Here is a 16,687-nt window from a genome sequence, read left to right as displayed (position 1 = left end):
GACAGGGACAGAGGGAGAGAACACATAAACAGTACGGGCGGTAACCTTGAACTGTTTTATTCACGGCAGCCCATGAGCATATATAGGCATATAGAACATTCACAGATCGCAGCAAACAAGAACACTCATCAGCCTAGCGTGGCAACCAATTATCAAAAAAATATATTTCCGATTGAAACAACCTAATGGAGGTGTCACTAACACAGTCTTGGCCTTTCTTTTTTATGACATAAGCCTCCATCAGTTCGTGTGCAGTCTGGTCCTGGCTTCTCCCCAGAATCTTTATCTCCTTAAAAAGAGGTGCACAGTGACAGGCATTGCAGTGCGCAGGCAAGTGCGCCAATTCATCTTTCGTTAACTTTTGTTCATGTTCTCTGGCTCGATCATTCAGGCAGCATCCTGTCTGCCCTACGTAGAACTTGCCACACGCCAGGTGGATTTCGTACACAACTCCTACATTGCATTTTGCATACGGCTTGGTGTGGTTCTTGCCACAGCCTTGCCTCCCTTTAGGATCACGGGAGGTGCGGGGGCAGAGCTGCGCCAGCTTAAAAGGGGCTGAAAAGACAAGGGGGACTCCAAACCTGCCTGCCACCTTCCTTAGGTTGTGAGTGACCGTGTGAATATATGGCACCACTTCAGGTCTTGCTGCCATAGTAGTCGTCCTCACCCTTGCTTTGCTCCTAGATCCTTTTACCTTCTGCAGGAGGGTTTGCACCACTGGCGTTACCATCGAGTCAGGGAGCCCTGCCATCTTAAGACGGAAAATCTGATTGTCAAAGGCAAGCTGCACCTTGTGCACACACGACTTGCGGAGAGCCGAATCTAGGCAGAGCATCGCTACTCCTCGCTTAACAATCTTTGACTGGGAGGAGTCATATGGCACCAAGCCCTTCTGTGCCCGAGGGAACTACTGCCAGCACGCGTGGCCTTTAGCAAAGAAAATGCGTAGGTCTAAAAAACGCAAGGAATTGTTGAGTGGAAGTTCGTGAGTAAAAGAAAGCCCTTTACCAAGTTGTTTAAAAACGGCTAGAATGCTGTCACAAGAAGTTAAACTTCCTTGCCCGTTAAAAACAATTAAAAAGTCACCCATATACCTAAAAACTTTTAAAATGTTTAAAAACTTCCCCCAAAACACCTGATCAAGCACTTTGTCAATGGTAGCTTAAAAAAAATGTTACACAAAAGCGGTGCAATGCACGAGCCGATGCAGATTCCACGTTTCTGTAGAAAGAAGTGTTCGTCATAACTGATAAAAGTGCTGTTAAGACAGGTTTCTAAAAGAGTTAAAAAAATGGAAGGGAATAGTGCCGTTTTCTTCAATACACATCCTCACAGCAACGAACAAATCTTTATGAGGAACGGAGTAGAAAAGATCTACATTAACCGAAAAGGCCGGACCTATTACCGCCCATGCTGTTTATGTGTTCTCTCCCTCTGTCCCCGTCTTTATTTGCGGTCAATATGATATGCAGTAAACACCAACTAGGCCCATGTGAAGTTCTTCTGAAGCACAAAAGTGCACTCAGGACATGTAGACTATCTTTTCAGAGCACAGTTAAAGAGGTGGCCACCTGAGTTACAACTACTTGCCACAACCAAATTTCAGTTGCTCAAAGGACTGACTGCAGCAACGTATGCTTCCTAGGACACTGCGTCTGTAGACTCACCAACGATGTTTCTGAAGCTCATGAGTGCATGCCTGCCACCCAGTCATGAACTTTCATGAAAACTCTGCGAACTTGACAACAAGTTGGGGGGGGGGGCAGAGGAATAGCACGTTTTCTTAATTGTGCCCCTTACTCGCACCTTTCGAAGGATACACAGAGATTTTATTAACGGCCATTTAGCTCTAAACGCAGCACCCAAGACAGCAGATACTGACAAGCAACATGTTTTTACATCACAGTGGTCTATTTCAGGGACTTTGCTGCTGCAGATTATTTTACCTGCTTAAGGAACTTTTCTGAATGAACTTGCACGAAGGAAGCACACGCTTGTTTAGATGGTGCCTTGCTGTGCCACTCATCCCATCGGTGCCAAAAAATAAAATAAATGTGTAATTTTAATGGAGGTACCTCCTGTGCTTGCAGAATAGAGCATTTTCTGTTATAATGTGCGGGCTTTGACAGTGCCAGCTGACAGCTGCGATATGGAAGAAAATATATACATATGTATCAAGTCTTGCATAAATAGGTCTACACGACTCTTGCAGCTAGCTCATTCCCACCCAGATTTTGCACGGAGCCATGGGCAAAATTTTGCTCTGTGTTCAGTTTATTACCATATTTTGCAAGCATTACTTGCCTTATTCAGTCCAAATAAATCCATAGTGTGCATCGTCTATGACGATGGCATCAAAAAAATGTTGTGTTTCAATTGCTGCAGAGAAACGGTGGTGCCATCTGTGAAAGCCAGGATACAATGCATCTTTCACTGTAACGGTGTCAGATGGTGTCGCCGTTTTGTTCCAGCAAAACCAACGTTGCTTTATTGCAGTCGCCACAGGCGATGTGCACTTTGGCTTTATTGGGAATGAAACAAGCAAGTAATCATTATAATGGAAGCTCAAATGAGACGCCAAAAGGAAGTGCACAAGACTAAGGGCTGAACTGACAAGTGTGCGTGCTTCTCTTTTCTGTGCCGTCATCCCACTTGTGCTACTGTATAATTATAATGTACATCAACCAACTCGGGGCAGTTTTACACCCAAGACATGTAATGCTCGCAAATGTGCCATCAAACTGAACCCACTGCAAAGTGCAACCTCTCCTGCACAAAGCTTGGGTGGGAATGAGCCTGCTGGAAGAAGAGTCATGTGGACCTATTTACGCAACACTTGGTACAACAAGATGGAACAACCAATAACCACAATTTTTGCAACTGATAGACAAGGCGAAAAGTCTGGCGTAAAACATCAAAGAGTTGGACCAAATTCCCTCTTCGTCGAAACAAGCAAAGAAAAGTGAAACAGGCAGTTAGGATAAAAACTGCAAGTCATGTGGACAATGGTGTAACTACCCTGAGAGCACACTGATGGCGCTGGTGCCAAGCAACTTGTGCGGAATGTCATGAGGTGAACTGTGGGGGAATAAATTAGGACTTTTCTCTCTCAAGTTCTCCCTCCGTGGTCCTACACTTGGTCTTTTCACCTATTCCTGCATACCCTTTCATCAGTGACAAATATGTGTGTGGATTATAATTAAATATGTGTTTACATTGCATGCACATGCACACGTACACACACATACACACAGACACGCATACACACTAAGTTTCATGATATTAAAAAATGGTGCAAGTGAATGAATAAAATCATTTGTTCACAGCTAAAAACTAACACAAACATCTGCATCTAAAACTATAAGTAAGAGAGGTGAACTGTAAGCAAATAAAAATAAATTTTCTACGCAGGCATAAAAAATGTGAGGCTGATGCATGTCAGCGCACTTGTGTTACAACGATGCTAAAAAGCTATCTTTATCAGTGGGCAGCTTGGCAAAACAGCCCTACTGCGCTGGATGCGTTGTGCGTGGAGATGCCATCGTGAGGGCACAGCAGTTCCCAGTGCTTGTGGACGGTCAGACGCTGCAAGCAAGGCTCTGCAGAAACAAGATGGTGGTTCCCTCGCTGGCAGATGACCTGCAAGCAGCGAGTCATTCAAGGCTGTTTGAGCACATCACCTAACGGAGTGCATGTACGCCAGAATGAAACAATAAAAAAGCACACCTCCTATGCCTCACTTCATGAAAAGGCCACCAACCTCAAGCCCAAGCCTGGAGACAAACCCAAGCATGGGCTTGTCTCACGGGCATGGGGGCAACACTCGTTTCGCGCACATCACAAAGAAACACAGCCAGGCACTTGAGCGCTGTCGTATCAAAGCCTCTGAATTAATTAGCACACTGTCACGCCAAGTGGGGAACGCAGAGAGAGAAATTTCTCTTCTGCAGTCCGACGATACGATCCCAGCATGGCATGAATTGGAAAAATCCCACGGCCAAAGCCGTTGCGTAGCAAATGCTTTTGCATGCCATCACATGCAATCAGAGTGGCGAACCCGTACCACTTCGGCAGCTGCCATGCCAGCTGGCAAGCAGTGACATGCTGTTGCCGGCTTTATTTATTGCCATGGCACTTACACTGCAGGTGGCCATTGCCACAGCCGTGAGGTTCCGTATAAAGTCCAAGTGCGATAAGAATGCATGCCCCGTGCTGCAGGTGCAAGGGAAAGCATGCGAGGTTGAGCCGAGAAAGACGGTGCCTTCTCGGGAGGGGCGAGGTTAGTGCGCGTCTTCCTGCCCAGCTGTGCGTGCCCCATCGTGGGGGTGATTTGCTGTGGGTGCAAAGCATGGCTGGTGGCTTTTTGTGCGCTGTGTCAGAACAAGGTGCAGCCAAAAAGGGGAATTCACTCGGTGCTGGTGCCCTTGATTACGCCAGCAGGTGTTTGCAGTCATAGAGTGAGATCTGTTTCTGTTTGCGTGTGCCTGCGTGGCACCCTGCTTGTTAGTAAGCTAATGTTTACTTATGCTAATGTAAACATTAGCTTACAAAGCTAATGTTTACAGCAATTGGTACGGCTGGTAGAACTATGAACTTTGCTTCATGTAGTTGTTTGCCACTGCTCTCAATGGTTTGCCTTTCAGGCAAAACTGACTTTTCTCTCCTGTCAGTGGCTCTGGTATTTGCGATGCCTGGCACATTGGCACTGAGTCAGCAAGCATGCCCATTCTTTCCCTGAGCCTGCAGAGCGGGACAGACACAGAGAGGCTAAGGCTGGCACTGCCTTGCGGTCGGTCCACAAAATGTGGCAAGTGCAATGCAAGCAACTTGACAGCCATATGCAGTGACGGAAGTGCTGTTTGAGCGTGGTGCATACACAACCGCTGGTGCATACACAACCGCTTTATGCCACAGCAGCGATAGGTGCTATCATTCAAGGGGAAGCTGTGTATTTAAAAAAAAAGATAGACCAAGACTTAAAGAGGAAACAAATTGATGTTGGTAAGGAGTTAGGACTAGTACCGTCCACTTTGTGCATCATTGCTGGCCAGCAGTGGCCAGCAATGGTGCACAAAGACCCAAATCATGCGGAAGGTAGAGCACTTCATTGTGAATGCAAAAGAAGCCAGGGCTCCCAACTTTGTGAAGGTAGAGGAAGTTCTTTTCTGGTTCAAGGAAGTTACAGTGGACGTTGTAAACATTGAAGGTAAAGCAATTGGCGAAAAGCCACCTAACTACAACACACTTTCTCTTGGTGTAGAAAATTTCCAAGTACTTGGAGATTGAATTTACTGGTTCAAGGCTTGACATACAAATCTTGCATAAAAGACCATCACCAGTGAACAGAAGAAAGCCAACCCTGCCAATGTACATGACTAAACGATGAGTACATTGCCACCACTTCTCACAGGCCATGAAGCTCGCAACGTTTTCAATGTTGATGAGGCCGGCCCCTTCTTAGGCTGCAGCCCAAGAAGAATCTATGTTCAAGGTCAGGGAGAAGAACAAGCAGCGCATTTCAGTTTTGTTCTGTCGTAATGTCCATGGTTCTTAAGAAAGTCAAATGACTATTGTTGGAAGATACTGAAAGACTCAATACTTGCTGTTTGCTTGCCTTGTACTTATCAGGCAAATAAGAAAGCATGGATGACAGGGTTACATTTTCTGGCTTACTTGGACTTTCAAACGTCAAGGAAAAACCAGAATTATTTTGTTTAGCACAAACCAACGGACACGAGAAAGACGACCAGGACAAGGCGCTACCCTCAACTGACATCGTTTTATTGCGTCACTCCTTTATAGAGAGCAGAATCTAGAAGAACATGCGCAGTGAGCACCATGTGCAGGGACCACCAACATCCGATCACCAGAGCGCACTCATGCGACAGAATAAAAAAAAATCATATTAAGCGCTGTACAAGGTTAAAGAAGGCACACTAACGCGCTGTGACCCCAATGACTGTATGAAGAAAGCTTCCGATAATTCCCGGGCGGTGGTACCACGGCTCTTTTTCAAAATTGTAGTATCACAAAACATAGCTTTGCACTTGCATATTTTACAACGTTGAGCCAAATGGGAACCTGTGCCCATCGATATGGATCGCTCAGGTTCTCTAAGGCTCTTGTTAACACAGGGGCCTGACTGCCCTACACGCACTTTGTCACATGACAACAGAATCTTGCATACCACACCAATGCTGCCATCTACAAACTTGCATGGTTCTTTTCACAATCGGTTTTACTTGTTTTAGAAATACGGCTGCACAACATTGACAGTTTCTGAGGAGCAAAAACAATACTGGGATTTAGTATCTAGTGGCAAAATTCTTTAGATTGTGAGCCACTCTATGGCAATACGGCACAAATTCAGGCCTTTTCTTTTGTGTAATACAGTTACTTTTGTGCCGCTTCCCTTTCAGTTTCTGAAGCAATACCTCAGAGACTGACATCACCACCACACTTGGGTGACCCGCAGCCTGCAGCCTAGTTAACTGTGCAATGAAACTCTGGTTCGCAGTGTGATGACAGGATTTCAATAACGAAGATTCTAGACACATCAAAGCAATGGCGCGTTTCACAATCTTTGAGTGTGCAGACGTGTAAGGTAAAAGTTCCTTACGTGCACGTGGCGAGTACATCCAACAGGCGTGGCCTGTTTGTAGGGATAGCTCCAAATCTAAAAAATGGAGCTTACCGTCCCTAGATAACTCATGTGTGAAAGTTAAACCTTTGCCATTGTCATTGAACAGAGTTAAAATGTCAGCTACTGTAACAGAGCATTCGTTGTTAGTCTGTTTTATCACAGCCTTTTTCTTTTTGCGCCCCCCCCCCCCATTTTTGGCATATTCATGCTGTCTAGCTTCAGTGAGTGTATGCTGAAGTGTTATTAGCCTTGGGTTTTGACGAAGCTGGTCTAACAAGCATGTGTCGAGCAGGCTGGTGGCACGCCGGTGTCATATGAAGCGTACTTCGAGTGCTGCTGACGAGTATTTGGACTTTTTTAGCATGTCCCAGAGCGTGGCATAGAAGGTATCTACATTTTGCCAGGCATCTGTGTATGTTGGTGGAACCAGCTAGGTTTGTACACTTCATTACCCGGATGCACAAAGTGGCCTCTGAGTGCCTCTGAGGGTATGAAGGAGCAGCAGGCCTCTGCGTCCGTCATGAAGAAAGCAAGAATAACTTATGCTTGAGTACCAAAGTGGTACAGAAGCGTGCAAACCTTGGTTTCTTCTGAAGTGGTGGTAAGATCCGATGTGAATGCATAGTCCCAAATTGAACTAGACATGCTGGCCATTGACTTTGGTCTTTGAATGAGAAGGGGGTTGGACAATGATGCTTGTGATTACTGATGAAGTTGCGGGCATCTCTGTGTTCGTCTTTAGTGCCATCTGTATGAGTGGTAAAAGCCATGTGCCTCATGCATTATTAGTGGGGTCAGCTGGCCATCAACAGTGGCTGATACGAGTAACATAGACATCAAGTGGAAGGCATCACTGCAAGATCGTGGCTTGTATCTTGATCATTCTGATGCTGTCGTTACAGAGAGATGGAAGTAAAGTCAATGCATCCACCGAATCTTCAACATAACAAAAGTCAGCCAAGCAGCCAAACAATAATGCAATTCTTTGCAAGTCATTGTTGTGCTTCACTTTGCCCTCGTTGGTGTAAACATTAAGGGGGTAGTGGGCCCCACTTGAAGCTCCTTGAAAAAGTTGCCCTGACTGTGTCGCTACTTAACATATAAATCAATAAAACAATGTATATCTGATAAAAAAGTCGCACAAGTTGCATAAATTGCAAATGCAGTCTTTATGACTTAGTGGCTGGCATTGGCTTGTCCTGCAGTTTGTGCATTGTTGGCATCTACAGCCGACACGTGTTACTTTGTCCCTGACAGGAACGACAAAACTGATAGAATTATCTGGCAGGTTCAATTAAACAAGAAGCGGAAAAAGCACCAAAAGTGCCTGATTCATTTGGCAGTATTTTCCCGATTCAAAGACGCCGCTGAACACAACACGTACCTACTTTGTACATGTCCAAAGCAGATAACTAACACAGAAATCACATTAAAGCTCCTAAAAGAAAGTAGAACTCTAATGCAGACCCGATTTTTCAGCAAAAGAAAAAAATGAGTAAGAATACGTGTTGAAAATGCTACAATATGGGTTGCACAACGACGGCCAGTTCCCTAAATTCAGCTTCACCTTGATGCATCTAAAGCTGCTGCTAGCATACTCACAGCCTGTGTAAACTGGCAATGCTAGAGAGCAGTGGGCATCTTGCGGTTGGCTTGGTTGCCACCAGATGGCGAGCTCTGGTGGGGCGTGCTTGCATCGCCGGCACCACCTCCGCCGTGCAGGTTGTGCAGTAGCTGCCTTAGCGCAGGGCAGCCAGACACGACATCGGGCTCAGCCTCCAGTGTCTGCAACAGGTGCGAGTCATCACAAGCACATCACTGGGTCATCACAGCAGGATGCGGGGGACATGAGACATAAATGAATCATTATACAGGCTATTCCAGCTAACATAGTGAAAAAAGATGGATCATATTATGCAAACATGCATACATTAGTCTCAGTTTATTCAAGAAGCTATCAGTTTTGATGACAAATTAAATTAGGTAATAACAATTATTTATATAACTCATGAATTCTGTCCTAATTGATGTCAACTAGATTTCGGACAATTATGAGAAACATTGAACTGGTATGCCCTCAGCAAGATTCAATTGGTAGTGTGCTTAATTTCCCAAGCTGAAGAAGAGATCCTGCGAAACATAAAAATCATGTGAATATGCACCCACACAAAAAGCAGTGGGAGGTAAAGATAATGACAAAGATAAAAGCATACAGCACTGCTGTGCACTGGGAACTTCGAGCGCATTTCAGTGCAAGCAGACAAGGACAGTGCACTCACCGCTCAGAAATATTTGCTTTTTATTTGTTTATTCAGTGTCACAACCTGTCCCTGAAAAGGCTAAAAGTAGAGGTCAGGAATCTGTGCATGAAACAGATGGATGGATGTGTGTTGTTTAGTGGCGCAAGGGCCAGGTATGGCCAAAGAGCGCCATGGCTGATAATGTTGTGTTGAGCGCTGATTTGTGAGTTGCGATGGTGGGATGTAACATGGCTGTAAAGTGGCCTAAAGTCAATCAGTTCCGATAACATTGAATATATTACCACGTATACCTAAGTGTGAGAGGTCTCAATATCCCGAACCGCCATGTAGTATCATAAGCTTTCTCCATGTCAAGGAATACAGATAAGAAAAACTGCTTAGGAACAAAAGCTTCGCGGATATGTGCCTCGATACGTATGAGATGGCCACTGGTGGATCGACCCTCCCGAAACCTGCACCTGTATGGGTCGAGCAATTTGTTTGATTCGAGGAAGTATAGTAGGCGACAGTTAATCATTTTTTCAAATTATTTGCAGAGGCAAATTGTTAGTGCTATAGGTCTGTAACTTGATGCAAAGGAAGAATGCTTTTCGTGATTCAGAATTGGAATTAAAATAGCCTCCTTCCAAACAGAGGGGATCTCGCTGGAAAACCATATAACACTGTAAAGGTAAAGGAGGGCTTTTTGTGTTTCGGAGGGTAGTTGTTTCAACATCTCATATTATACGGGGTCTGCAGCTGGGGCGGATCTATTACAACAGTTCACTGCTGCCTGCAGTTCTGCTATGCAGAATGGTTCGTTGTACGCTGCACTTTTTGCACATTTCCTCTATAACTTTTGCTTCTCTATTCGCGTTTTGTACTTTAGGAAGGTTTTGGAGTAGTGTGAGGAGCTGGATATATATTCAAAATGTGCACCAAGAAAGTTGGCTTGATTTTCCAGGCTTTCTCCGTGGCTGTTTACTAAAGGTAAGGAATATGTTTGTTGCCCGTTAACTTTTTTAACTCTATTCCAGACTTTTCTCTCAGCTGTGTACGAGTGGATGCTTGATATAAACTCCGCCCAACTCTCTCGTCTTGCTTTTTGGCTCGTACTCCTTGCCTGGGATTTGACATGTTTAAAGTTTTCCAGGTTTTCTGCTGTTGGAGAATCGCGAAGCAGCCCCCACGCCTTGTTCTGGTTTCTTTGTGCTTACCTGCATGCATCGTTCCACCAGAGAACATGCCGCTTGGAACCCATGCCGCTCACTTGAGTAATACACTTACAGGCGGCATCAAGTATAAAAGCTGTAAAAAATGCAACAGCATCATCTACGGTTATACCGGACATCTCAGTCCAAGTCATGTGTAAGAGTTCGGTACCGTTCCCAATCGGCTGAGTCAACCTTCCACCAAGGGATCTGTGGGGGAAGTTGATCTTGTTTCCGCGTAGTTAGGATTATTGGGAAGTGGTCACTACCATACGGGTTGTTATGCACATTTAATTTGAAATAGGGTAGAAGCGCCGGCGATAAAATGCTAAGATCTATGGCAGAGTATGACTTGTTGGCCAGGTTAAAATATACGGACTCCTTCGTATTCAAGAGACATGTTCTGGAGGAAAAAAGCACCTGTTCAATGGCGCAACCTCACGCATCACAGTGTGAATCGCTCCACAAACTACTGTGTGCATTAATATCACCGAGAATCAGATAGGGCTCTGGGAGTTCATGTATTAGTGATTCTAAGTAGTGTCTGTGAATCTGATAATGTGGTGGTATATACAAAGAGCAGATGGTAATGAGTTTATTTAAAAGTATGGCTTGAATGGCCACGGCCTCAAGGGCCGTTTGGAGCTTCAAATGCTGACACGCTACACTTCTGTCAGCAATGATGGCTACACCGCCAGATGATGCGACAGCATCCTCGTGGTCTTTCCGGAAAATTATGTATTGTCGGAGGAAGTTAGTGTGCTTAGAAGTTAGATGGGTTTCTTGCACACACAGCAGTTTAGGTTTAAACTTATAGAGAATTTCTTTGACGTCATCTAGGCTTCTTAATAGTTCTCCAACATTCCACTGTACGATGTCGTCCATGTTGAAAAAAGATTGTGCTGTGTGTCTCAAAAGGGAGGAGAGTGACATTACTTTGCAGAGCCTTTGCTAGGCCCTGTAATTGGTGTTTTGTCTTTTTTGGAGCAGTCAAGAGAACCTTGCCACTCCTTCGACGCTACCTGCGCCGTTTGGCTTGGACTGGTGTCCATAGCCTCTTGCGAGGCACTGGACATCCACTCCAGAGAGCGATGTGTGCGTCGCATAGACTTCATCTCAAGCGACGAAATCTTTGTCCCCACCGGGCTGGAGGTCGACAAGACCCCTGTGGCCTCTGCGGTGCCCTGGCTGCTGCCGGAGCTTAAAGAGGCCACTGGAGTGGACAGTTTGAGAGATAGCAGGGCAGCGCTGGCTGCCCCACTGTAGGGGCAGGTGGCGCTACCTCGGCACGCTAGGCGTGGTCCGGGCTGCTGCCAGAGGCTGTTGTGGTGCCGCCCCCCGTTGCACCACTTCAGCAAAAGTTGTTTTCAGTGAAAATAACGAGGAAACCCTTTGTTGTGCTTCACAGAATGTTATGTTCTCCGTACAGTAATTATTTCCTTTTCTTTCTTCCAGGCTGGACAAGCTCTGGAGTATGCAGGGTGACTGCCGTCGCAGTTCACACAATGTGCCTCATTATTGCAGTCGTCAGCAGAGTGACCGGTTGTGCCACACTTTGCGCACATAAGCTGTCCTCTGCAGCTCTGGGATGCGTGACCAAATCTCTGACATTTGAAGCAACGTCGTGGGTTCGGAATGTAGGGTCGAACAAGAAGTTTTACACAGCCGGTTTCAAGAGTCTCGGGTAAGGTGGTTGAACTGAAAGTGAGTATTAAATGCTTTGTTGCGATTTCATTGTCTTTCTGCCTGATTTTGATGCGCTGCACATAGATTACGCCTTGGTCTTTCCATACATCCAGGAGTTCTTCATTCAATGCCATTAAGTCTGCATCTGATACTACGCCTTTGACTGTGTTCATAGTTCGATGTGCGCTGACAGAGACAGGGATGTTACCAAAAGCTACGAGATGTGCGAGTCTGTTGTACTGTTCTTTGTCTTTTAGTTTGAGGAGCAAATCCCCACTTGCCATCTTTGTTACTTTATAACCAGCTCCAATGGTCTCTTTTAGGCACTTGGCCACAAGAAATGGTGAAATTGTTCTGGCTTTTGTAGACAATTGTTCGCAGTATACAAGTTAATTGGTTTTAGTGTTCTTTAAGTGTTAGGTATGTCGAAGACCTTTTAGTTCCTTTTAACTTGGACTCCCACTCTAGGGTGGATAATCTCTTCAATGTTTTACTGCAGCTCTCTATTCTGTAACGCTCATGATTGAATTGCCCGCCAAAGGTGCACAGTAGTCCCTAGACATCCAGTTTCACTTGACTGACCATCTTAGATATATCAGCCTAGAGACGATAAGTCTATGTTACCACATAATTCAGCTGAGTCAAAACTGGTGAAAAGGGTTATTGCCAACTTGTGTCTGGGCACTGCCATAAAAAGCCATGCCATAAGATCCATACACCCTTAATGAAACTGTCTGAACGTTTGTATGCAGCAGGCTACCCAAAGACCTTGCAGGTATCTGCAGTGGAGGGTTTCCTGAGGAGGTCCCATACGAAAATTGGGTATCAAAATACAGGAAGTCAACAGGTGTCAGTTAAACGAAAGATTGTGGTTGTGCCCTATGTAGATAGGATGGCACACTGTCTTAAGAAGATTGCTAGTTGGATGAAGGCCAGAGCAGCTCTTGCAGCGCCAGAGCAACTGAGCAAAGTGTGCTGCTTAACAAACTCTTGTTGTAATGCTGTGGCTGGTTTGTTTAAAGAGGCTTTAAAGCCATTTCGTTGAATATGCAGAGGCACAGGTGTGCCAAGTGCCATTGGCATGTGGTAGGAAATACATAGGCCAGATGGGACGATGCTTTAAAGGCCCCCTCACCAGGTCTGGCCATTTTGAGCTGACAAGCGCAGTGCATGCAATGCATGCTCACACTCGTGTCTGCTAAGTATTACATCCCTACGCATATGGAAAGAGTTTATATTTCAAACAAAACACCATTTGCACTTTTCCTGGCGGGCACCGCGCTTTCAGCCAGAGAGTTGACGTCAATCATTCCAGGCAACGTCAGTTAGTTGTTTAATCTGTTGCTTCAACAGACGAACTAAAGTTTAAAGAAATAATAAGTCATACAAACCGAATGTCTGTGTGTTTTTATTTTACTCTGTATTATAGCAAGAGAGATGTACTTCCGTTTCATCTGCTTGTTTCATGTTGTGCAGTCATGAGTGCCGAGAACGAAACAGTCATTTTCTACTGTGTTCCAACGCACAATCATGCTGTGTGATCCCCTTGCGTCTGCCTCAGCATCGTCCCATCTGGCCTATGTATTTCCTACCACATGCCAATGGCACTTGGCACACCTGTGCCTCTAGAACTTACTTATATCACTAGTCAAGTGTTCTTGTGCACAGCGTACAAAATCATGCGCTGCGTGAAACAAGACAAATGCAGCAGCTCGTGTGTGAGACTGTCAGCAAAAGTGCGCCGCACAGCACAAAAGCGAGAAAGAAAAAGGGGGAAAAAAAGAAGAAGAATGCGAGGCTCGTGACGTATGCATCGTGCACTCCTCCAGCTCCGGTATGGGAGAATAGAGGAAAGGAATTTTGCTTGTAGAGGCTAGACAGGGCCAAGTGGAGAGAGTGTTTACGTTGGCAATGACGCTCGCTTCCTGAAATCATGTGTTTCTCGCACTGAAGTATTTGTGTTATGGCTATTAGTGAACCAATTTGAAAAATTTTTTGGTACACACTCCTTAAAGGGCACGTAAAAACTTTCAGCATATAACCAAAATGGGAAAGTTAGGCGAGTTGGTATACATTCATAATGGTCACGTGAATACAAGACCTTTGCCAACATGTTATCCATGTACGTCGACATCGAACACGACTTGGAATGCAGTTCTTCCCTACGTAACCTTCACTTACAACACGGCAGTGCAAGAAACAATGTACATGTTGCCGTTCCGAGCTGGATTACGGAAGTAGCCCAACACGACGTCAAGACAATCTTTACATCACCGCCTATCTTCCGCCACCAAAGAAGCCCGACAGCTTGCCTGCAGGCACATCAAAAATCAACAAAGGATGGACAACGACACTACAACCTTCGATGATACTATGGGGAATACCAGCTGGCAACTGTGTTTGGATTTATACCCTGAGAAACTGTGCGACACCATTTTAAACCCTGCAAAATGCCATTACACAATCACAGCAGCACCAGTCGTGACCTGAAGTGGAAGTTGTGCCTTAATCCCTTTTACCAGTGCTAACGAACTCTGGAACTTCGTTTGTTTGCTTGTTATTTCTTTGTTTGCTTTAGCTTTTGGTCTCATGTTCGTAGCATCGGGACAATGCTTTCTAACTGTGGGCATTGATACATGTACGTATTTATCCTTTTTCCAAGGGCTGCACTGCACCTGCGAACAACTTAAGGTTATCGCTCAGCGTAAGTCACACCTGCATGATTTGGAACTTACTTGAACATTATCGTAATTCTATCTGTTGTATATGTTCTCACCGACCCTTGTATAATCGGATAACATGCCTGGCACAAAGAGTGCAGTACTTTCTGCAAGGTGTACAAGCATCAGCGCTTACGCTGGAACTTTTAATGAATCATGTATAAAAGCCAATGCGCTTGACCTTCAGATCAGATTCTTGATGATCACCGACTTTGCTCACCACTATCATTGTGCTCGAGTGTTAATTGTTTTGCTGAGCACAAGTATCCCCAATAAAGAGTTAAATTTGTAAATCACAATTTTGACCACGGAGGAAGGAAGAACTGAGGAGAGGCCCCGACGTCACCTTCGTGAAGCACAGTGACGTCAGGAGTTGTCGTTACTCCGCTATCTTGTTGTGCCAGATTGTCCTCTCTTGTTTACATTTCTTGCACTCGGTGCACAACCACACCGGGCTGCGCACGCATTGGTGTGCCCTAGTGATCCCACCTACGGATCCATATGTGGTGTATTACATCGTGATACGACCTATTGCAAGGTCATCTGCAGTTTATGAGAGCAAACATGTATGCTGGTCGTGGTTTTATAGGAATAATTTTGCTTTATTGAACAAATTTCAGGCGACCATGCACCGCGGAGATGTGACAAGCCACAGCGTGCCAACGAATTGTTCGGCAGGGGAGAACGCTGTCACGCGTTTAAATACACTGACTGCGGTCTGAGGTATGTGTTCTCACAGCAAGTGAAGCTTGTGGGATTCTCACCCGTGCTCTTGGGACAAAGGAATGACAACACAGTAGTGCAAACAATAACAAGGGCATTTATTGCATCTTTTATAGATCAATGCCAGCTAGCCGAGTTCCTATCCACAAAACATGCTGATGAGCGCGCGACAAATCTAAGAAGTCCGACTCACCGCGACCGGATAACGAGCGAATATGTTCGCCCCATGCTGGATCCCAACGCATGGTCGTTCGCGGGTATGGTAAAGCAAACAGTGGCGCATTCAAACGAGGCCTCATGAGACGGTCTCGCAGAAGCATGTATCGGCGCACTTGCGGAACGTCCGTTCAGCTTGCCAACCCTGAACCAAAGAGGAAGCCGCTTCCTTCTCCTTTCCGCGCCCAAGTAACCCTGCCGTGAGGTGGCGTTAGCAGAGCAACACTCGCGCCATCTCTCGTACTGTGCTTCAACCACACCGACCGCCGCGGGCCCAGGGCCAGGCGGCGGAGCCGGATTACAGGAGACGGGAGCTATGCGGGAAAACAACGTATCAGGGGACACGTGAGAGTCGTGCATCCCCACAAGCTTCAAGCAAGCAAAGTTTTGTGGTGCCGAAAAGTAAGCGCGTATGCTTGTGGTTAATGGGTTGACTGAACCTAAGTGCGACTGTCAACCATTTGATGTGTGCGCATGCGTACATTCTTCTACTAAACCTTGTTCACTCTTGCACCACAACTGCCAACCCTGACTTCCCTGTGCTCCTCGAGCACACAGATAAGATTGCTGCAGTACGGGGAAGGGGTTCATCCCTTTATCACTCACAGCAGCCACTTCTTTCCCATCTTTCCACATGGCTGTTTTAGTGGGCACAAATGCATCGTCCACTATCAAAAGCAATAACAGACTGCACAGTTGTCTTTGATCTGCAAAGAGTTTATCATACTGTGACAGGCGTTGACCATTTGACACGCTACGCCGAAACAGCTTGTGCGAGTTCTGCCTCAGCGTCTGAAGTTGCTGCATTCATACTTCAAGCCTTAATACTGCGTCACGGTGCTCCTTGCGTCCTTCTGAGCGACCGTGGAAAAGCATTTCTCTCGCAACTAGTAGACGAAGTACTCAGAGCCTCCGGAACCACCCACAAGACTACCTCCATTTACCATCCTCAAACCAACGGCCTAATAGAGCGATTTCATCGCACGCTGTCCGACATGCTAGCTATGTACATCGAGCCAGATCACAGAAACTGGGACGCAATTTTGCCATTTGTGACTTTTGCGTACAATACCGCCGTTCAACGCACGACCTGTTACTCGCCCTTTTACCTTGTTTATGGTCGTTCGCCCTCTTCCTACCTTGACGTCTTTCTTCGTGCCAACTGTCGATCGATGCCCATCCTCCTGTGAAGAATATGTGTCCCGCATTCTGCGTTGTTGCCAGCTCGCCCGCATCAACATGGAA

The 16,687-nt window shown here is 45.8% G+C and overlaps 1 protein-coding gene across 2 annotated transcripts in view; it reads right to left on the bottom strand.

Moving 5' to 3' along the window:
- Positions 1–1,259: 1,259 nt before the first annotated feature.
- Positions 1,260–16,687, bottom strand: part of LOC139055887 (plectin-like) — a 295,516-nt gene continuing 280,088 nt past the window's right edge. For both annotated transcript variants that reach the window (XM_070533491.1, XM_070533490.1), the window contains 2 exons: positions 8,249–8,431; positions 1,260–3,642 (listed from right to left, as the gene is read on the bottom strand). In XM_070533491.1, the coding sequence (XP_070389592.1) occupies positions 8,270–8,431 (162 nt within the window). In that variant the 3' untranslated portion in view covers positions 1,260–3,642; positions 8,249–8,269. The remainder of the gene's footprint in view (positions 3,643–8,248; positions 8,432–16,687) is intronic.

The sequence above is a fragment of the Dermacentor albipictus genome, chromosome 2 (assembly GCF_038994185.2).
Source record: "Dermacentor albipictus isolate Rhodes 1998 colony chromosome 2, USDA_Dalb.pri_finalv2, whole genome shotgun sequence".
Lineage (NCBI taxonomy): Eukaryota > Metazoa > Arthropoda > Arachnida > Ixodida > Ixodidae > Dermacentor > Dermacentor albipictus.
The sequence above is the reverse complement of the archived record's forward strand: the minus strand, read 5'-3'. Positions and strand labels throughout refer to the sequence as shown.